This window comes from Cydia pomonella, chromosome 4 (assembly GCF_033807575.1).
Source record: "Cydia pomonella isolate Wapato2018A chromosome 4, ilCydPomo1, whole genome shotgun sequence".
Lineage (NCBI taxonomy): Eukaryota > Metazoa > Arthropoda > Insecta > Lepidoptera > Tortricidae > Cydia > Cydia pomonella.
In genome coordinates this window covers 1,084,204-1,108,435 of record NC_084706.1, presented here as the reverse complement: position 1 = coordinate 1,108,435, position 24,232 = coordinate 1,084,204, and the positions used below count along the sequence as shown (strand labels likewise).

The window sequence follows — 24,232 nt, the reverse complement described above, 5'->3', positions numbered from 1 at the left end:
ATACCGGTTGTGGGTAAGGCCGAGCCGAGTCAATTAAATCGTGTTTCTAGAGGGCTTTTGAGATTTGGCGACCGTACTAATATAAAATACGTACTTAGGTAAAGCTACTACTGTATAAGTATACAAGCAAATATTTCCGCATGAGATAATAGTTCTACATTCCAGCGATGCTGCAATTTACAGTTGTGTCATTTGATCTCCGCCTCCATTGTCTTTGTCGCCGCTCCGTCTTTTGAGATCTCTTGGGCTATGTATTTCGAGAAACAGTAACATTTTGTATAGGTAGGTACCTACCTACAAAATATTGCATATAATACGGCTTTAATTTATTTACAGGTTATACGAATAGTTTTGAATGATAAATATGAAATAATTCATTTGAATTAGATTTGTAATGTTTTACAATGTAAATGATTTTACAGTTAGTATTTAGCTTGCGTTGTTGGTGTGGTGAAAAATTGTGTGTTTCACTCTGGAACAAAGTTTGTTTAACCCTCGTGTGTGCCTCACAACGCTCAACATTCGACTCGCTACGCCCGTGATTCAATTTTGGGATCTTTCGCATACTCCATCAATATTAGCACGAGGGGTTAAACAACCACTTTGCCCCCGTGTCATAAATAATTGTCACCTCTTGACATTTTGGATACAAACGGCTCGTCTATTTTATTCAGGTTGCAGAAGGGGTATATAATTTTTAAAACAAACTTGAATCGGTACCATGAAATATCCAGCAACGTTGTCCCTCATGTGCGCCGCCGCGAGCTGCAGAGCCAGGTGTGCAGAAGGCAGCGGGCACGCGTACGGACGCGGCGCGGCGCTCACGGCGAGCGCGGCCCCGACGCCCGGCGCCAGCAGGAACCTCCCCCGCGGGTAGCATCTCCAGCTCGCACCCAGTCTAGCAGTACTATCCCATAGGCCGCAACATTGGACAAAGATCGAATGTGTGTTACTATTCTGTATCCTAAAACAATAAATGACGAAATAGTGAAAACCCACAGTCGAATAATCTACGCCAATTAACACTTGTAGTCGTCTGTCATCAGTTCCATGAAAAATGGAGATTCGTTAACGCAACTTCTGTAAGGCTTGTGACTCACGTCAAATGTTTAACCACTTTTTCCTCATCCAGATTGAAGCATAATGTAGACGGGGCCCAGGCGACTGTCAACGGATAACGAGGAATAGGCTGGAGTGGCGTGACAGGAGCGATGCAGCGAACAGAAATATCTCGGCCATGCCTTTTTCCCTTTGATTCGTCTAATTCAGTGACTGATATCTGAAAAAATAGGGTGTCATTCAATTATTTAGGTACCTAACTACTTTATAAAGGAAAAATAGAAATACTACCACTATCCTTATACTCGAAACTGTTATTAAATATTTTTATTTACAATAGTTATGATTGGTTATTATTACGTTCTCGCCTCTTATTTTTTCTCGTAGATTGCTACATATCACCGGCGGAAGACCGGAACTATCGTCAAAATCTGAACAAGGCGCACTTTGAGGACAGCTTAACAATCCGGTGCGAGAACTTTTCATATTAACATTTAATAAGCATGTTAAATTATTGCATATATTAAACCATTCCTGTCGTTCGTAAATGCTCAAAATGACACCACTAGGACACCATGCTAAATGATTAACCACAGATAAAAGAATAAACATCCATGAAAGAGGTTTCTATAATGGACATTATGCTACATGCCATGACTAAAGCACCAACCGAACATAAAATGTATTGAGTTAAAAAAACACAACATCAAAATGTTTAGTAAGTACTCACTTGGAGTTTCTCTGAAAGATTGAATCAGAAATGAAGATATTCACAGGAGATGGTAACCGACATAGCTCGTAAGATTTTTCAGCAGGATGATATTTAGTTTTCCGAGGGAGGACTCTATGCATTATTTCCTCCGTATTGCAGACGTACTACAAAGAAGTGACTAGAAAATTTGGAATCTAAATAACAAAATGAATGCCGGTTTCGTCAGTTTGAACGTTACAGTGGCTAGGCGGCGGGCAAGTCGGGCGGATCTCCGGCGCGTGCGTCGCGGCGGAACCGAGCAAGACTTCCGCTCCCGCGGGACGAGCGTCACGGTGCGCGCACAGTGCCGTACCGGACTTTCACGAGTGCCTTCACAGATTAGAATTGTTGGCACTTTTAGATCAAATAATAATGTAAAAGTATGTTCAACTGCGAATTAGGACATGAATCGACAAAGTGCGACCCGCGCGACCCGTTAGCGCCTTTGCAGCTGTACTCATAAAATACGAAACAGTTACTTAGTACATGGCCGACAGCACGACACTTTTAATTTTTCAAAACAAACGCAGATCATTTTTTATTTGAGGTTTCCATACTGCGACTATAGCGGGCCGAATTAGACCCACACGAGCTCCTTAAAATATAACCAGTGAAAAGAGCCAAATTCACGAAAAGGAAATAATTAGTTGGAGTTTGTTAACTCTTACATTTTTTCGACCTCTTGACTTGGAGACACCACCCTAATATGGTAGAAACCTGTTAAGAATTAGGGAAATAGGGTGCTTGATACCTCGGTAGTAGAAGAGTGGTAGTAATTAAGGGTACCTACTTAACCTGTCGTCTACCAAACGCGTATATTACCGGCCAAAAAAGCCAAATACATTGTCAAATTTTTGAGAAAAAAACATTCCTCTATTTATCTATCGCGGCCGGAGAGATGTCCGTCCAGTACTTTGTGCCCCGTATTTGTTACGCACGGAGATTATAATATATACATATATACATATTATTTACCAGGCTTGGTACCCGCATCAGTCGAAAGTCGCAGCCTTATTTTCATCAGAATAAGGTATTTGGTAAATACGGTTTATATGGTACGGTAATCTCCGACCTCGGTAGATAGAGGTGTGCTTTTTTTGAAAGTTTGATAGACGACAGGTTTGTAGTTTTCATACTAAACCAAGATCGTCGGGCCCATTCAGATCGTAACTGCCCTGATTAGGAATCATTGAAGTCTAAAGCCAAACACAAGTCGTAAATCATTTCATCATTGGCATACCACTAATACATTTCAGAGCCAAGCGAACAATCATAATAGCTATGCAATCAAATTTTACAAGAAATCAAATATTTAGGTGATGTTGACGCGTAGACTAAACAATGAGATCAGCCTTGGTCCCACAGCAGCGGGTCTGTGTAGACGTCACCTATTTTTCTGAACAATGACATTGATTTAACTGCCCTAAAAATGGGAATGAATTAAAGCTGTGTTCAGCTCTATGTGTTGATTGAGTGTTGTGCCTTTGGTCTCACATCTGGCGCTGTTCCGCACATTATATATTACGTTAAATTTGTCATCGCGGTTTAATTAACTCCTAACATAATTACGGAAGAGTTTCCAGTCGTTTCTTTAATGGGTATAATATAAATAGTTGTAAGAGAAGATCAAAGAAAACAATGTTTGACCCAAGGTGAAGTAACAACTTGTATTTGATGTGATCTTTAGGTGATACAATAGTAAAAACATCAAACCGCCTGGAAGACACCTTGGTCAGTGAATACCTACATCCCCTGCATCACATATACGTGGATCCATAATTAATCTCACAACGGTTGATAAAGTCCACTTATTTCACAGCACTGTCGTACGGAAAACCAATAACCTGGGCATTCCAAGAAGCTTGGGGGGGGGGGGGGGGTGAGGCGCGAGGAGACGACGAGGCGAAGTAACGGATGAATGTCCGTGGGAACGGGCAGCGCTTCCGCTCCGCGCAGCGCGCGCGCCGAGCCGCGAGCTCAGCTATTTCCTTTATGTAGGGTGACCTTCCATAACATCTCAACACTTAGTCTTATTACACTTCTAGTTTTCAACAAAAAGGATGGGTCCTTATTTCTTTAATATGATCGGGACTCCCCACTGAAGAGCATGTAGTAGTCAAAGTACATATAGTTCCTGAAGGTAAGTAAGATTATCAAAGCACACCATTAAGGTTCCGAATTTGCTCTAACCTTATCTGCCAGCAGAGAATTCTCATCATTATATAGGTGTAGGACAAAGCGTATGTGACACCTCTCGTAATTGTATCACGTTTAATGGCCTTGCCATACAATACCTATTTCCAGATTTTAGGGTTATTATATCTTTTCTGCTCATGACTAACAGCATATTAGTCACTTGTAGATGGGTACCTACCTATACGTATACCTGATGGTATTCTTTTTAGAGGAAATCTAAGCTTATTCTTATTACCTTTGAGCATGTACTAATCACCTAACTATTACTTACCCACATTTGTTTTCTATTACGAATACTATACGAGTTCTACTGAAGCGAGAACACCTGGTTCCACTACCTTTGTTAACGGGACGTTTTACTGAGTGCACAACGACTACGTTGCAATGTCCACCGCTTCTCTGTACTCCTTGCAGTATGTACTTACTATTAAACAAGCAATAATTTTACATACAGTTAACCAATTTGGACTTTGAGTAGAAGATTTAAAATTACCTCCTACGTTTCGAAGGCGATATTGCCTACATGGTTCCGAGAGATGGAGGAAGTGGTCATCAAATCAACCGGTGTGGAACCCTTCGACATTAAAAACGTCAGTAGCATCACGAATATTTAAAAAGTTAAAATTACTACGACACTTTGTGTGGGAATGTTCTATGGTGGGTCTATGGACAGGTTTGTTTCGGTTATATGTGTGGAATCATTTATTTACATAATAGAAATATATACAAGGGTACTACAGCGACTAAACTAATAACTAGCTTAAATCTAGCGGTTATATTAATTTACAATGTTAGTGTTAGCTTGAATTACCTAATACATACAACGACCTGTGACCAATAACACTATGTAATAACCACTCGGAAGTTTAAGTTTTAATATATCAAGGTTTCTATATACATACGTATGCAAAAGCGGCTATAATTATTAATATTTACTATACCTACTGGTTGATGGAGGGTAGATTTAGTTTTTTCTGCCAACAAACTGTACTGCAGTTTAGCAGATTAATCTTCTTTTTTTTATTTAATATTAGGTAATAAAGACCATATGTAGAAGAACACGTGTTAAGGATGTTTCATATATATTATCAAAAAAAAACAAATGGAAGTGGGCAGGTCACATACTTAGATGCAAGGAAGACAAATGGGCCAAAGAAGTGACTGATTGGTATCCTAAGGAAGGTGGCAGAAAAAATCATAGACCTCTACGAAGATAGGAAGATGACTTCAAAGCTCTTGCTGGTGCCACTTGGCGGACGAAAGCCCATGATCGGGAACTTTGGAGAAACATGGGGGAGGCCTATGCTGGAAAGCAAGACAATCTCGACTCCGATGTCTGAAACTGAGCATTGATATGCATAAGTATAATAAGAGTTTTTTAAACTAGGAAATACATAAGATGTTTTATTATATTTTGTAAACTAGTTAATAAGATTGTTAAATAAAGGCTTATTGAATTGAATTGAACAAAAATCTTGAAAGTTTCAATGTAAGTTTAAAGGCTTCTTAAGAAATTATGTTCAACCTGAGTTAGAAACCTTCCAAGTTGTATAGGTAATGCTTCAAACTTTTTTGGGAATTGAATCAATATTTCATTACAGCAGTGGCAGAGTGGCACCCTTCGTGAGACATTTAAGAGAATAATAATAATAATAATATAATAATAAAGCCATTTATTCCATATTTCGCATATATACATCTAAATTTTGTTAGTTGGTTGTAGTAGAAAGAGAAAAAAAAAAGTACATAAATTAATTTGTTAGTCTTAATGCTAATGAAATATGGACCCCTTCTGGGTAAAGGCCTCCTCCATCCTCTTCCATGCCTCCCTGTCCTTGCCCAGCTTAATCCAGTCGGCTCCTGTCGCTTGTGTGATATCATCAGCCCACCGCCTTATTGGTCGGCCAACATTTCTTTTTCCCGTTGGTCCCTTCCAACGCGTGGTTTCTATGGTCCATCTTCTGTCCTTGAATCGTGAGATATGTCCAGCCCATCTCCACTTAAGTGAGAGCGCGTGCCTGAGAGCATCGGTGATTTTTGTTTTTTGTCTAATGCTTTCGCTCCTTACTTTTTGAATTCTTCTAATTTTTAATATACTTCTTTCCATTGCTGTTTGGCTACATTTGATTTTCTGTTTTATTTCGTCTGTAAATGTCCAAGTTTGGCAGGCATACAATAGGCAAGGTAGTAGACATGTGTCAAATACAGTCTTTTTTAGGTGCAAACTGTAGTTTCCTTTTAGGATTTCTTTCAATGTCCAAAATTTCCTCCAAGTTGCGTTTATTCTTCTTGTTATTTCCTCTTCATTGCTAGACTTTTTGAATGACAGCTGTTTTCCCAAATATATGTAGTCATTGACATATTCTATGTTGTTTCCCTTTATCACAATGTGTCTTTTGCGATGGTTGGTCATAATCTTAGTTTTATTCATGTTCATTTCTAAACCAATTTTTGAGCTTTCGTAGTCGAGTGAGCTCATCATTTCCTCAAGGTCTTTACCAGTTTCAGCAATTATAACTATGTCGTCAGCGAACCTGAGATGGTTCAGAAACCGTCCATTTATCCGCACTCCCTTATTTTTCCATTCTAATTTCTGAAAGATATTTTCGAGTACTGCGATAAAAAGCTTCGGAGATAGAGGGTCCCCCTGTCTGACTCCTCGTTCTATATTTATTTCATCTCCTAGTGTTTCCAGTCTAACTCTACTTTTACTGTGCGTGTAAATATATTTCAAAATGTTGATATATTTTTGGTTAATATTTGAATGTTGTAGTGCGTTCCATATTGAGCTGTGACTAATTTAAGAGAATATTAGGAGTATATTTTTGATATTTCACCGACACCTGTGATGTCTTAATACATATTAAGCTTTGCAAACTTATTAATAATACTTACGTTTTACTACACCTCCCATACAACATAAATTATTTATTAAGTGATGTATGGAGTGAGCCCTTGTGGTACTTATTTCTCTATGAGTTCTATGACTTAAGAGCCCGGTAACAATTTTAGAGCTAAAATGTAAAATTGATACATTTAGTCGTTGAAATTGTACACCTTTTGTTACGTAATATCTAAATAACAAGTATTGGTTTCTATAAGTACGTCTTCTCATCTTGCCTTTTAATAATGCGTGCGTCCCCAGTAATATGTGACGAGAAGGAACAGTTTTGAAAAATTAATCTATAAATTATGGTGTTAAATTACACAAAATGATAAGAACAGTTTCAGCAAATGTTGTAGACTGTTTGATTTTCAAAATCACTTTGATTTTGTCGATTTTCAGAGAAAATGTCACTTGTTTTGAAGTAATTTCTGGAGAAAATTGATTTCGGCTAACTTTCATTTACACTACTTCAAATTTATAATAACAACAATATAGTTTATTAAAATTGAAGTACAGGATGTGTGTAATACAAAATTACCATTTTTAGCAGTCCAAACATTACGAATTTTTAGCATCCGTCTGTTAATTTAAGCGAGTCTGTTTAAAAAAAAATGATTTATTGAAATGAAAGATAACAAGACATGCTAATAGAAACCAGTACTTGTTATTTCTAATAGTTAACAAAAGGTGTACAGTTTCATCGACTAAATCTATCAATTTGACATTTTTGCGACTAAAATCGATAACGGCCTCTTAAGCCATAGTCAATAGAGGTGACAGCAGGGTGTTATTTCGTTACACACCGGCAAGGTCCTAAGCCTGCCTGGTCATGCATCATGCATTAAGTCCAGAACGTTGACCGCTGCAGTTCTTGCTATCGCCATCGCCGGAAGCCGGGGCGGAAGTGCGCAATCTCGACCAATTGGACGAGTAGCTGTCACGCTGCGAGCACTCCCCCTTGCAGCCATTTCTTACGGTTACAAAGTATAAGAATTTACTTACTACATATATATAGGCTCCTTTGCTTTGGCTAGATTTAAAAATGCATGTCGTATTTTGGTGCCCCGTAGCGAAAATGTTTAAATCCTTAGTATTATAAATGCGAAAGTATCCAGTAGGTAATAAGTAAGTAGTTATGGTGATCAAATTCATACCTGTCAACATTGCACATTAGCAATCCTCCATCAGGTGTCAACCAAGCCAAACTGAACTGTTCAGAACCATTATAAACCGTTATTTTTGTTTTATTATTATTTGCAATCAGTGAATTTTGGTTGTATCAAATTATACTGTAATATTATATATATATTATACAAATTATAATTATAATATCCGCACGTGCTAGAATCAATACTTGACTTGAGAGAATCATGTGTTGATTTGACGATGACGCGAAAGTTGGCAGTTTAGCAATTCGAATAAGGCCCAAGGATTCACGCTACCGTTTAACCGATATACCTAAGTAGATGAAATTTAATGAAGGCGCTATTGGTCCAGGTGTTCAAGCCGAGCTTTTTTCGATATTCTGATTCTAATCTCATAACCACAAGCTCCTACCAGCCAGCGCTCAGATGGGATGTCGCAAGTTTTCGATGGCGCTTCAGAACGTCTTTATATCGCGGAAACTTCAAACGCTATCGCTACGTTTCCTCTGTGTGTGTCATGTATTGCTAGAAACAAATATAAGCTGGCAACTATTAGGGCAAGACTAGAGTTATTTGTTTAACTACCGGCAAAAACACTGATCATTATTAACAATTTTTTACTAGGTATAGGTACATATTTACTAACTAACCCTGTTTCACAATAGGTAACTTAACTAGGTAGCCCGTAAATGCCCTAAAGAAAAACATCCAACTTAGCAACAAACCTGAGTGGCCATCATCAACATTCAATATGATAATCATAACATTGAAAAGGGCATGTTTAACCTACCTAATATACCTAAAGAGAAACATTCTCTAGGCGGAACCGGTAGTCTAAAGCCAATAAAGCAGCTAGTGTAACAAGAGCTCCCTCGCCGCTTGGTACCCGGCCAGAGCAACGAGAGAAAAGCCAACCGAACATTATGTTAAGGGTCTGACTAAAGTGGTCGTATGCACCTGACATTGACCTCTAGAGCGGTCGTCGAGGCCTCTCTCTGAACATACATATTCATAGTATCCATAGCGGCTTCATCTGCATATTAATGAACAGAGATGAGAATAAGACGACCGTCTATCCCGAGGCTCTGGGCTCTAACTAAAACTTTGGACTTCTTATTAACTTTGTGATGGATATGGGCTCTGTGATAAGGATCAAATTGTTTTTAATTGGACAAAAAGGCAAATATTGGTTATTAAGATTTGATCAAGAACTATATACATAGGTCATTGAGGTAGTACTAGAGTCGGCATCTGTAACAAAATGTTTCCGCACCTCCATGAAGTACCGGCACTTCACTGCGTTTAGTACGTTTCCCACACTACTGGCGAGATGTCACGCATTTAACGAAAAAATTTTTTTAAATACCTTTGTGCGTTATGAAAATGTATTCTAATAATAGGTACCAAGAAACATAATAAAAGCAAATCACTGCGAGAAAACGCCTGTTTTAAGCTAATTTAGATTATTTTGAAACGCCACTTCAAACATTCGCGGTGGTACGCCATTTTCTTTGGCGCATAATTAGATTACATTTCGCAGATGTAAAACGTAGGTTCTAATGATTACCTACCTTATTGTTTGCAGAATATATACACAAAAATGATATATAACTCTTTATCTCGTAATTTTTTGTAGTGTTTTATTATATTGAAGGAGTTTATTTTGCTATAAGCGCCATTTGATCAAAATTGTTACGAGTACAAGAATTAAATAGAAAGAGTTTATGACTATCTTTATAAATTATAATATCGTCAGTATCACACATGTTAAAGAAATTCAATACACTTGTAAGGAAATAAATACATTTTATATAGATTATTTACAGTGCGTATGTAGGCAGAAAATTAAGAGTTCTCATAACAGTGTCTATCTATGCAAATTATATACAAGCTAAATGACAATCAATTACAATCAACGTAATTGACCGAAGAGTTAGTGAAGGTATCTGATTCGGATTTTTTTCGATTCAGTTTTCTGAAAATTTTCAAAATGTAACACTAGTAATATTATTCATGAACTATTTTATTTATTTATGAACAGATGTCGAGAATAGGTGCATCTAGAATTCTAGATTGCCTAGATTTGTACCTACTACCTACTAACATTATGTAATGAGGCTTGGGTTAGGTTTCGACCCGAAATTTAAGAAGCATAAGAACGCACGATTGTGCAGCCCTTTCTTCTCGTTTAAAATTGAAGACTACTTATTTTCTTGGCTATCGCTGCTGTAGTTTTCATCAGCTTGCGCCTGGTGGGCCCGCGTAGCCCTCAGTAGCACCGGCTGCCGGGATTCATCGTTTGGCTCGATGAAGATTCAAGAACGTTAAGGCCAGTGACGATATTTTATTGTTTTAGAGTAGACTCGCGTACTGACAGATATTAGTTTATTTTATTGTACATATTATAAGAACGTGGTTTCATTTAGTTATTACCGCTTTAGTTAGCCGGCAACAGTACCTACTACCTACTAACATTATATGGATCTCCTAATTCGAAGTAAATAAATAATTACTTAATTGAATTTATTTAGTAGTGAAGAGGCGTCCATAGACTTATAAGTCTTAAAGAAATAAAACAAGCTTACCCAACCCAACTGATAGGCAGGTAGTAGGTATATACTCGTTTATATGATGCGACGCGACTGTTTTTTTTATCATTTTTTATTTATTTTACTTATTAATTAAGAGAATAAAGTATAAATTAACAATATATAGTAGAAAGTATAGAAACAAGTCGTCAATCCATAAATCGTAATCAATCAGCAACGCAGGCATTGTCATAAAGTAATCTTAGTTAAGAGTCCGCAGCAAGCTCCGCCGAATTCCACCTTCCCATACAAACGGAGTTTCGTTCTCAGTTTAAAACTACGGGTTGGATTGTAATTAAACTTGTACATACAATGACATAAACAGTGGCGGGGCAAGACCAAAATTGGGTGTGGGCAAAGTACATTTAGCGAGGCCCTCTGGTGGCGCAAGAAATAACGAGTCATTTTTTATGTTGCTTCCCAGTTATATGCAATGAGCGGAATTCTTCATAGCAAAAATCAAACTGTCAGAGGGATTGACCTAACTGTTTTATCGACTTATCGATAAATATTTGTCACTTAACGAAACACAGGTATCCCTAATTAGCTGACCGCCACTGTATTTTGGTATAATAGTAAAGAAAATACTTTTATGATGTAAATGAACGTAACATTTAGAGCAATATATAGTGGAAGAATCTTCTTTGAAACTGAAATAATAATCTTTCTGTATCCATTTTTTTTATTGTTTTCTTTTAGGATTAACCATTTTAGGAACACGGCACGGAAATCACTCATGAAAACTCAAGTGACATAAATTACATATGTGACGCTGACATGATTTACTTTAATACGGAGATGCAAGTTGCTTATCAAAGAGGTCAAATGTTACAGAATAATCTTTTAAGTTGATTATGGATACCTAATGCGATATTATTCCGTAACATCGATAAGTCGATAAAACAGTTAGGTCAATCCCTCTGACAGTTTGATTTTTGCTATGAAGAATTCCGCTCATTGGTTATATGTATTTGATGCGCGAGGCCCCTCGGACATTTTTATGTAAAATGTTGCCAAGACGAAACCATAAGGCTCGCACTGTCAAAAAGTTATCAGATCTCTTGTAGAGCCAAGCTTCTAACTCTACAAGCCCTAACTTCACAAACTGTACATCTTAGTCAAAATATATGGCTTGGCCGTTTCGCTACCGTCACATATTTAAAGGTGAAAAATTTATTCTCTATTAAAATGAGAGCGTAACTACGTTTGTATGGAGAGCCGAGCTTGTTGCGGACTCTTAATTCGTTTTAACATACCTAGATACGAGTACGAAACTCTTGAAATGTAAATAATTAATTACTTCCCTGTTTAAAAAGTAAAATGCTACCACGTTTTACCGTTAGCCATTCGGCTCGTAAGAAAGTAAGATTGTGTTCCTACTATCCAAGGTCGGAAAAACACCACATCGTAGATTTTTTATTCGAATAACTCATGGTTTGCTCGTTTAGTGTCGGAAATGTTTCTTTCAAGGTTCCATTCACTGCAGGCATTTCGATTAAAGAAATTAAATAGTTGGTATTAGGTAGGTATTTAAGGCACTAGGTAGGTAGGCGTAACGATTACTAGAGTGGTCTAACTGTGTAAGTAGTAGTAGAAGTGGTCTAACTGTGTAAGGTAAGCCGAAAAATCCAATTTTGATACAAGCTTTTCTCGCTGACTCTTTTTTTATACTATGTCGGTGGCAAACAAGCATACGGCCCGCCTGGTTACCACCAACAGTCTCCGTAGCCTATGTACGCCTGCAACTCCAGAGAAGTTACATGATGCGTGCTGCCGACCCTAACACTCCGCACCCTTGAGCTCTGGCAACCTTACTCACCGGCAGGAACACAACACTATGAGTACAACACTAGTGTTATTTGGCTGCGGTTTTCTGTAAGGAGGTACTTGCCTAGTTGGGCTCTGCTCTAGATCTGGAATGACATCCGCTGTGCTGTGCTCTACCACACAAAGCGAGACTCTACTCTACTTTTCTTTCACCAAGCAACTAATTCTCGTCGCGTCGAGACAATTTACAATTCACATTCAGACAGCAAACTGGACATATCCCAAACCACCGAAGCTAGTTTTATGCCAGTTAGTAACCGATACCTAGAGTCCATAACGACGCTGAGCTCCATCAATGTATAGTTAGCATTTAAGTATGTTTTAATACTCATTTCTCGATGTTTATTTATATTAGTCACTTCTTTTAACATGTGTAGCATGACTGTAATAAGGTAGAAGTACTAGTGCTCGACGCTGCACTAGTCGCCGACATGGGCACTTTATTTCATGGAAATATAGGTTAAATTTGAACAACGAAGATTTTTCCGTATTCAAACTTAATCCTTGTCACTTTGACATAAAGTGCCCATGTCGAGTACTAGTGCAGCGTCGAGCACTAGTACTTCTACCTTAGTGTTAATCTAAGGAATAAATAAAATAAATTTCCAACAATCCCAAACACAATTAGGTGACGTTGCTGCATCACAGGGTTCCCATAGCCACCTCCTTCCTCTCTCCATCATCAGCTCATCTCAATGGTACTTACCAAAATATTGCATTGTCACCCAACTATACATGTGTATTTTTTTTCGTTTTCGTGTTCGTAATATAGGTATTGTATATACAACATTAAAGTATAAACTATAATTACAAACTAAACTAATATTAAAATAAGACTAAATATGTATATCTAAAATAAATATAAAATAGGCCCCTGTGGCATAGTACCGAAAACGCTGGCAGCATTTCCTCACTGGATTCTTAAACTAATACGCTGAGGAAGCTGCGAGCTCTTCCGTCTCCTGTGGCGTATGTATTATATGTGAAGTTTCAGCTTAATTGAAATTAATTGATTAATTGCTTAATTGATAGGAAGTTGTTCTAATTAAGCTTACAAGATTTGACTCGAACAAAAATAAGTAATATATTTATTACAAACAAACATTGCAAGTTGTATAATAGCTTGTAAAAAACGAAATTCAAATACCTACGTTGCAACGGTGAATCTAATAAAAAACTATAATTATGTACGAAAATTTTAATACTATGAAATTCCGCAGTAGTTGCAAAAAGGAAAACCACAAATAATATGTTGTTACAGTTTACTCATTATCCACAGTCGCAGATATGTGTTTTTATTTGAAGTGGTGACGCTACCATAGGGTGTGAATGAGAGCCGGAATACCATGCGGGACATTACTTATAGGTGGTGCTTTAGTACATCTCGATTTGTAGGTACATTATGTACATACCTACTGTCAGCTGCAGAAATATTTGATACAATTAAATAAATAAAAATATTTCTTTCACACTAAACATCATCTTAAAGTTAGTGATTGGAACCGCCTTTTAAGCTTTAATATAGCCTGTGCCGGGAAGTACCGCTCTTCCTCATCTGGAGAATGATATAGTACATTGTGCAACGAGGGGGGTAAGTGAAATATTGTACGAGAGTCTATACATATTGTATAGAGTCTAGAGGCTGGAGTGAGTTAAAGACTCGAGTAACAATATTCTTACCCCCGGCGTTACAGACAATGTTTTTCATCACACTTACGAAAAAAAAACTAAATATTAAGCAAAATATTTCTTAAATAAGGTGACATTTTAAACATTCGTACGCCATATCGTTATGTATTGACAGTTTACGCATCGAATGCATACACAGACCTATTCGACGTTCAGCCACAATTGAAAATTGTGTAAAATTATTTTAGACAATGTTATTACAATTGTTTTTATATTTTCATTTCGCATTCGTGCCGAATGTGAAACCAATAAAATGTTAAGTCTAGTAGCAAGTTCTGTTTGACCTTAACTGCCACGGCAAGATCGAATTTTAATAACATGTAATGTGGTTCTGTACTGTGTTCCTGATGATATCACCGGTATTTTTTATCCTATTTGACATTCACTACAATTGGCTGCCAAAGTGTTATACGAATGCTTCAAAAAACGCGAATAATAAAAGCGAGTAATAATTACCGCCATCAGCAACTCACGGAAGACGGTACCTAAACTGCGTCTCTGTTCCAAATTCCGAGTTCGTTACGACTGCGTGCAATTAAACAAGAATTATGCGTCCGAATTCCAAATTGGTTTGTGGGAACGTAATTTCATTTAACTATAAAGATTCGTGTCGCGGAATCCTAAAAAGCTGTTGTGGTCCCGTGTCGCTACACATGACAGGGACAAAAAACAAAGACAATACTCGAGCCGGAAAGTCCACAAGCCATCTCATGTTCGGAATAACACTTGCGGAACCGGTCGGACATGAGTCGCCAAATACCAATATTTCCTTCCTCGGAGGTAGGTATTAATCGAGTGAGCGAGCGAAGCCAAGTGAAGTCCTTACATTCAACTGGGAACACACGGCTGGCTAGGGGCACGTCCCGGCATTTCTATGTTTTTAAGATGAGCTATTAGAAAATAGTTTGACGGACAATAACTTAAGTAAATTTCTTATAATTTAAATGAAATTGTGTAAACGTGTAATTGAAGGCATTATATTTTAATGATTAATTAATGAGCAGGCTCGATCACGGAACTATGGAAATATAGAATACTTAGAAGCCAAAAAGCTATGTATTTGTGAGGGGTCTTGCTATTCTGGTCATCTTATTTGCAAGAAAGTTTGGTCGAGTTTGGTATCAAATGAAAATGCTCGGTTTAAACATTTATAATAATATGTTTTTCAATTTACGATTTTAATATACTTTAGCAAGATAAAAACGAAAAAAAATGTATGTTTATTTTCTTTCGTTTTTTAAAAACGATAAAATAAACATACTTAATGTTGGTATTTGACATTTTACAAGGAAGATTACGGCTTACCACAGGTACTGTTTATTTTTATCTCTATGGTAACTTAAATGTATCAGTTAAGGGCTCCACAGATCTTGCAATAGATCGCACGCGGTTTTCGATCCTATGCCGAATGCCGACTAAGTAGGTGCATTCATGGGAGCCTGGGGTCAGTCAGTCAGTCAGTTGACAACTAATCCCAAGATTAGGCGTAGGCACTAGTTTTTACGAAAGCGACTGCCATCTGACCTTCCAAACCAGAGGGTAAACTAGGCCTTATTGGGACAAAAATGGCTTACCTAAGAGTACGAGTAACAATCGGTTTCCTACTTAACATAATTTAAGACAGTTCAGCTAATCCAAATGTAATCATGTAGCAATTCCTCATTAAGGCTGTAACAAGAGAAAGAGGCCAATTCGAGCGTACACTGACATCAGAATGATATCTGAATGATGTCATTTAATTACGAACGAAATTAACGATAACTAAACGAAATCAATCAGATATCATTCTGATGTCTGCATACTTTCGAATTGGCCCGAACACAGACCTGTCAATGTCAAACGCTTCGCTTAAAGACAGATGAAGTGTGCGAAAGGGAAGCCATCACCTATATGAACATCCCATTAGTGCGAAAGAGGCAGACTAGACATTAGACATTTTTGAGTTAGAGGTCGGCCGCAGTCGGCCAAGAACATTTTGCCGTATTTTTTAATGTAAAAAATATAAATGAATCAGGAAGAAAACTATTAATAAATTAATGTAGTGAAGATGGTGTCGTGTAGTGTGCCGGATTGTAGTGTCACAGGGCCAAATAACCCAGGCAAATACATACCTACTCATTTCTCAGATAATTATGATATTCCGAGCGAAGTTTTCGGATTAAGAGGCTGTCAATACCTAAAGCGCGCACACTGTCTACCTATTTGTATCGGGGTAAATGAGATAGCACTGTCGCATGTTACTGGGCCTGGACAAGAGAATAATAAGAAAATTATTTAAATAAAAAAAAGTGGATTATTAGTGTAATATTTTACTCGTTAGCGGTTTAGATATAAATGTTTTGAAATTGTGATTTTAATTGCAGACTCATAAGTCAAAACAATAAAGACATAGAACCATTTAATTGTGATTTTAAGACCAATCTTTGCAATTATTTTCTATCGAGCCGATTTCGTTCAATCATGTATCGAGTACAACCACGGTCTTTGAAATATAATTAATATGAACATATATTTTTCTTACCTGACTAAAACAAATAGTCTTTATTAAAAAACTGTTTAAGTAACATCAATTTCAAGGACATTGGGTGTTGACAGCCCCTTAATAGGTAAGTAATTATTTCTTCACAAGACATCATTAAGACCTTTCTATACGACTTAAAATAATAATGATGGGTATAAGGTATAATACCTTTTTTGAAGGTGCACATGTTTAGCGGTGAATTTAACACAGTACTTACTTACATTTTAGCCACTTTTCCACGGCTTTGCCGCTAACACAAGAAAACACAACAACCCAAACACACTCAACCCAACTTGTCAGTAGATAGAGGCACGAAATTCAAATTAAAAAATAAAATAAAATTAAAGGTACTATAAGCTCTAATATAAAAACAAACATATTTCAAAAAGTAGTCGATAAAGCAGTCAAACACCGATAGATTATTAATATGTTGTAACATGACATCACTTTTTTTTGATCTCACACAGACAATTTACGCACACACTTGCATTTCATTTTTGGTCGCACTTTTGAAGTTTGTCAGCCGTTCTTGTTCATCATATTTCTATGGGCCCAAAAGTCTTAACAACTTCAACCAGTATACCCGATAACAAAATGGCAACCATCAACTCCTATGACTGGAATATAACCCAAAACATTTCACTAGTACTTACCTAAATACATAGGGACCTGTAGCTACCACGTATCAGGTAATCCGTATCAAAGTATTCTACGCAGTTTCACAACCTTTCAAGAAAAGTCTGACTGGACTGTATTATTCAGCGGGCGTTATATATAGCCAAACCCTGGAAGTAAACAGGATGAGGAAGTCGTATGTAACGTACATGCAAAACTGAACGGATTTATCGATTGGCTTCTGCCAATATGGCGGCAATATATTTATCTTTCCTCTAGGTACCTTCCTGGCGCCGCTCTTCCGGCGGAAACGGGCGTCGTCTCCGCTTTAACCCTTACCGCGTTTCCGGTTTCCGTTCCTTTAATGCCCGCAGAAGTTTCCACGACTTTTATCAATTCTTTTCGAAAATTACTTTACAGTTCACTAAACCACGGGTAATCTGCATCTGTGGTTTTATTCGCCTTTATTAGGTGGGGTTTTAGGATTTTTCGGATATGCAGAAATTCTAAATGCCACACACTGTTTTAGGTAGGTGGTAAAGGACGAGGTGGGATCATGCACTATAAGAAAAAAAATTGTCCCGCTGGAAATAAATGTGAATAAATATAATATTCCATATTCCATGGTAACTAAGGGGTTGGTACAAGTGGGCCACCATAATTATAGTGTGTAAATTCAATAGAACCGTATATTAAAACGGTGGTCAGCATAGGAACTAAGAAGTAGATGAAGATAAATTTGGTTAGAAATATAATGAAAATATATACCATACAAAATAATTCGGCCCACAATGTAAAGCAACACAAAGTTACGAGATACGAGATTTTTAACGTAACTGTCAATCGCTTGTTGGCAATGTCGTGTCATGTTATTTTGCGTAATTTTTGCAGTACATTGCTGATCGGTAAATATTCAAAAAATAATGACGGGTTCATAATTAGGTGCAACTTAAAAATACTTCTTAATTAATGATTATAAAAATAAATGATATATCTGTTTTAATTTATCGCCCGTAGGTATTGGATAGACACACATGTATTACAAATTTGATTCTACCACAGATCTAGAACGACAGTGACACACGATCACATCGATAACCACGACCATATAAGGCCGCATACTTAGTACATAATATATTTATGATTGAAAGAAAGATGTGCCTGTATAAAAGCACTCCTACGAAAGAAGGTAATGCTGTCAACCAGGCCTCACCGCCTCCAAACATCCTTTCGAATTACGCACGCAATTAGCGTGCAACATCGGATTTCACAAATTTCACTGGAAAATTCCTAATCAGAGCAAGCCTGGGCCGTCGTCGGCGTTTCACAACAACCACAACACGGCCGCTTCCTCCGTTGCCGAAATGTGAAAAGCAATTTCTACATTTGTAGCACTTGCTGTTGATACGTCGGCTTGCGTAAGAAATATACATCGCAATATTGAAATTAATGTGACATGTAATTTATAAATAGGTGGTATATCAGCATAAGCAAAGAAAGCTATTGTCCTCAAATCTAATTTAATAACTTCAACTAATCACTTTATAATCTTCTGTTTAATGCCAAAATACAAATTGGGATTGGGATTAAACACATGCAAACACGCAAAGTCCTTATCTGAATTCTATTACACGGAGATAGAAGACAGTATTGCGTTATCATCCAGGCTAACCGGGAAGCCCTTCTGATTTCTCAAGCTTTCTGGGTGCCACACTCCGTGGACGTTGCGACCGCTTCCTGAGCCCTGACGTAACCCAACGCGGCTGTGGTTGTTTTGCAAATATCTGTGTTATTTTGACGCAATTACTCGGTTGCATTGCTGGTGTTGCTAATACTTTATCAAGCACATGTTAGATTAAACGCTTAAACCGTCTTAAAAGATAAAGGCTGCCACGTTCGGAAAGATTACTTTCGTATGGATATAATTATGTATGTACCGATGAATACGTTTTGGAACGGTTACATAATTTTGGTTATACCCACTAGTTACCACCAAATTGTTACCATTGGTGGCTCGATGAAAAACAATCACAACATATGTAAAAAATATAAAGGGTTATATAGCTTAAATGTTCATGTTTTTGGTGATTTCACCCTACAAATGCTAGAAAGCTGTAATTTGTACAAGAAATAAGAAGCGATTTCGAGAAATTTAACCCCTAAGGGTTTAAAAAGATAATGAAAGTTTATATGGGGTTCAAGTTTCACTTGAAATTTTGTAAAAAGTATTTTATCAACAAAATAAAAGAAAACTAATTCCAGCGTTTTAAAAATGGTGGTTAAAAAGAGGTTGAAAGTTTGTAAGGAACATCAAATTTTTTTTTGAGTGCGGGACTTAAAACTTTATATATAGGCATATTATTAGAATACAAGAAAAGTAATTTCAGCGTTTTTAAAAAAACATCCCATAAAAGTGAAAAAAGGGGCCAAAAGTTTCAATCCAATACAAATCCTAGAAAAATGTAGGTAGTTGTATACCAAGTTCATAATACGGTTGTTTCCATCTACAAATTTTAGGGCAGAATTGTATCCCAATAAATTCTTTTGGATTATAAGAACATGTTAAACTACTTTTAGGGGACCTGTAATGACCATTTTTTGTAAATATTGAATTTAAAATATCTTTTGGCACACGTCACGCGACCAAACTCGAAACGTTATTGAAGATTCTGATGACGTCACAACTCTCGGATTGACACTGTTGACAGTTAGGCGATAAACAACAAATGGCAAATGTCAGTTGACAGTTCGTATCTTCTACGTGTGTATGTAGTTATGTGTCAAACCGTAAGCTGTGACGTCACACAATTTTCAAAGAGCGTTTTGGGCGCGAAAGCATCTGTCAAAATATATTTTGTTAATTTAACATATTTAAAGCCGTTTTTAGTATAAAAGTTGAATTTTAGGGCAACTTTTAGTTACTATAGAACGTAATACAAGCGTTTCAAAAAATTGGAAACAACCCTATTGCGCGTATTACAAATTCATAATTATGTAATAAATTCTATTCATATTTTTCTGTCAATAAGTCATGCATATATATATATATATATATATATATATATATATATATATATATATATATATAATACAAAACCTTACAGGCTAATTTAAAGTGTCATCGAAAAACTCTGGCAATGAATAATAGCACTAAGATATTAATAATTTATTGAAGTCATTTTTAAACAAGTGCAATGGTTTCATTCTTAGAGCTCTAGGAATTTTGTTAAAAATCTTGCTCGCCAGACAAAACACACTTTTACGCATTAGTGCAGTACGAGAAAATACTGTACAAAGGTTGTGAGTGCCGTAGGTATCTCTGTTAAGTATTTGTGACACTTGTTTAAATACATTCAGTAGGTACCCCTAGTGTAAATAAATTCGATTTTGAAACGTGACGTACGCGTTTGCGTTTAGTCTCATTTTGTATGGGTTTTTGAACAGCGCGCCAAGCGGGACGTTTTGGAAAGTCAAAAATCTCATACAAAATGACACTTAACGCAAACGCGTACGTCACGTTTCGCTGTCGAAAATATTTACACTAGAGGTACTTATTTGATTGTGATTTCAACGTTTTTGAAAATTCAACCCCTAAAGGGGTTAAAAAGGGAAGGTATAGAAGTTTATATGTGGTACGAGTTTTCTTTTAAGGTAGGGCTTGAAACTTGGTAAAAGGACATTAAATTGAAATAGACAAGGGCTGATCACCGTTTTTGAAAATTCATCCCCTAATCTGGTGAAAAAAAGGTTTAAAGTTTGCATCGGGAGCGAACATTTAAAAAATAGTGTCAATATCTTCTTAGGGGGTTGAAAGGGATTTAGAACACTTTTTCATAAAATGAACATATCAATAACATTTTTTTCACGTAGAGGCTTGAAACTTCGTTTGACGGACAAATCTCATGCGTAGTATAATTATTAACAAATGATTAACCGTCCCTATTGCTATCTTTTGCTGCATAATGCTCTATGCTCATGTAGAATATATAACCACTACATACTGAGAAGGTTGGAAACCTTCACAGTCTCGTGGCATAACTGGCAACGATTATTTGAATTCAGAAATGTCGCCCTGCTGAAGGAATAAAGATCTGCAGGCGATTCATTCTGAAAGAGGCAAGCATCTGCGTTAGTCGATATTTCTGTTATTAGTTTGAAAAAAAAAATTATAAATATTATCAGAAACGTTTACATTCCCCACCTCAGACCGTATCTCTTTACAATACAAATCCACGAGTACGATGTCGCGGGCAACAGTTAGTATTTTATAAAACTAATTACACACATATAGCCTTAGTAATTTTCACTTTGTGTTCTATAATACGGTTTAATTAAAATTTTACCCTTCATAAGAAAACACTAGATTAGATTGTAGATATGTTTTTAAATTTGTTTTCTTTGTGGTGCAATAAAGAATATTTACTTACCTACTTACTTACTTACTATGTATTTAGTTACTATGAATGGTCAACTGTTTGATAAACGCCTACGCCTCTTGTCGAATTCACGTGCGATCAATCAATCGATTCGTTTCGGAGCATCTTACCAAAAAACGACCCAGTTTGCCAGCGGCGTGCGCTGCATTTCTTACGTCACGGACTACGCGGGTTGGGTCAACGACGGATGCCCCTCGTCTAATAAACCTCCATTCCCTTTCCACAGTTATTATATCATACAACTATGTTAATGACTACGATGCTCCGGTACTTTGTCAGTTATATAAAATTAACTATAGCACAGAGAGATGCAATCTTATTCGATTTTATCTCGGAATAATTTCCATATCCTGCCGTTGCACAGGTGCTTTCGCAACCTATATCCTAGTATGCAGGCGAGTTGCCAATTACAGAGACCTACTTTCTTACCTTCGAACTTTTACTTCCTGCGGGGCAGGCCGGGCCCGGCCGGTCGCACCACGCAACGCATTACGAAAGTGGCGCGAAATGCTCGGCCGACATTCGCGCTTGCGCCACCTTCAGGAAGTGCAGTTGCGGGATTACGTAGCTGCGGCCGCGCCGGGCTCACGTCGCGGAGGAACCGCCGCCGGCGCCGCACCGATAGGTACTAGGTGACGTTATACATATACATACGGACAGTGTTTATTTAGTCACCTGTAATAATTTACGGGCTGAAAATATAGGTCATATTGAGCAACTTTTACTATGAGACCTATCCTGAAATCGCAAATAAATTATTCTCCTATGGGAAAATATCAAGGTCAGATAGCCAAAATGTATGAAACAGCCAATTGTTTTTCGCGATTTCGTGGTTTATTCCATAGTAAAAGTTGCTCAGTATGACCTGTTCAGAAAGGTTCAAAAATGGATTCATTTTTGATCCTTTTTCTATAGGTCAGTATTAATGACAGTAATAAAAAATAATCTTTGTAAATTTTTATATAATTTTAATTAAAAAAAAAATATAACCTACGTACTACACACTAATCTAACGCAGTCATGTCATGTCATGACAGGCTATTATATACTTTTGGTGTTCAATTTAATTCATTTTGCAGATTTAGTTTTTAATTTTATTTTACGCTTATTTTAATTCTATAAATGTAATGATGTTTTGTTTATAATCACTACCGATGAAAACATTCATTAACAGTTGTTTGATAAATATGACACTTCATTCTAGTCCGGAAATCATAGATCACTCACCTCATAGACAGAGCGCGCAAGACTCGGGGTAACCATCCGTTGCATAAGTACTAATCCATTTGGGTCCAATGGCGTTCATGTTTTAAAAGGTCGTCCTTTTAGCTATAAGTTAATGGTTATTTCTTTACAAACAGTTAAATAAAAAACTTTTTTTATTCGAAAAACCAACCCAACAAAATTAGTCAACGTGCCAATCGCTAACGCTCCGTAGCGTAGCGAAGTCATCTCTCTCTATCACTCTTCCTTATTTGTGCGACAGTGACAGCTGCGTTTCGTTCGCTATGGAGCGTTAACGATTGGCACACCACGCTACGCACCCTGATTGTAAGTGTGCAAGGAGCATGCTTACTTAAAATATGTCTTATCACTCTCAATCTAAGGATCCAAGTTATAGTGGGCTGGGAATAGATTTGCAGTACCACTCCTTAGCTGTTCGCATAATAAAGCTGGCAAAGCGTTTAGTTCGAATTAGTGGCAGAGTAATAACGTACCTAAGCGTGGAAGTTCCCTTAAATTCCACGGTGGCAGAACGGAGATGAATCGCCTGATGGTAAGCGATTACTGCCATCCGGACACCTGTAAATCCCGAAATTTGTTCTGTAGAATAGAACACCAATAGACAAGATACTTCTCTACGGTGTTCAAGGCTCTGCAGCTGACCTCTCTCTATCAATCCCGTATCTCCAATAAGTTTTCTAGCGCGATTCTCAATGGATTTTAAGGCGGCTAATAGCGGCTAGCTGATACTTGGCGGGCTTTCAATACAAAACGTTATTTTGATATTACATAAGTATGTGTAAAATGGCGTAGGATTCATATCAGTGGTGCAACTCGCAGAATAGTATTTATAGAGCTTTTTTACATTTTCCGATCAGAACATCTGCTATAAAATGCCCTATGGTAATCGGTTTAGAATACCTGAGTTGATACCTACCTATGGTAAATCGATGCCTTTGGCAGCAAGTCCTTTTATTTTTGCATACACGCTTTCTTTTGAACATTTTGTTATCGGTTCGGAAAATAAAAACGCTACTATTACAATTACAATTGCTACGCTATTACAATTGAAAAACACTTATGAGCAGGGCCCGTACATAACATGCCGATGACACAAAAATTACGTAATTTAACATACAGGGTGTATATGTGTATGTGCATAATATTAATTAATAAAGTAAAAATCTATTGTTAGGTTGAGTGACAGTAAGATAAAAGTCAGTTCAGACGTTCTGTACCTAATACTGATTATTTCAAGTATCAATATCGGTTAACTAAAGAGGATGTTAAATGA

The 24,232-nt window shown here is 37.1% G+C and overlaps 1 protein-coding gene across 1 annotated transcript in view; it reads right to left on the bottom strand.

The window, feature by feature from the left end:
- Positions 1-377: 377 nt before the first annotated feature.
- Positions 378-24,232, bottom strand: part of LOC133517421 (uncharacterized) — an 88,945-nt gene continuing 65,090 nt past the window's right edge. The window contains exons 3-4 of the mRNA XM_061850737.1: positions 1,101-1,279; positions 378-964 (exon numbers count right to left, since the gene is read on the bottom strand). Of these exons, the coding sequence (XP_061706721.1) occupies positions 667-964; positions 1,101-1,279 (477 nt within the window). The 3' untranslated portion in view covers positions 378-666. The remainder of the gene's footprint in view (positions 965-1,100; positions 1,280-24,232) is intronic.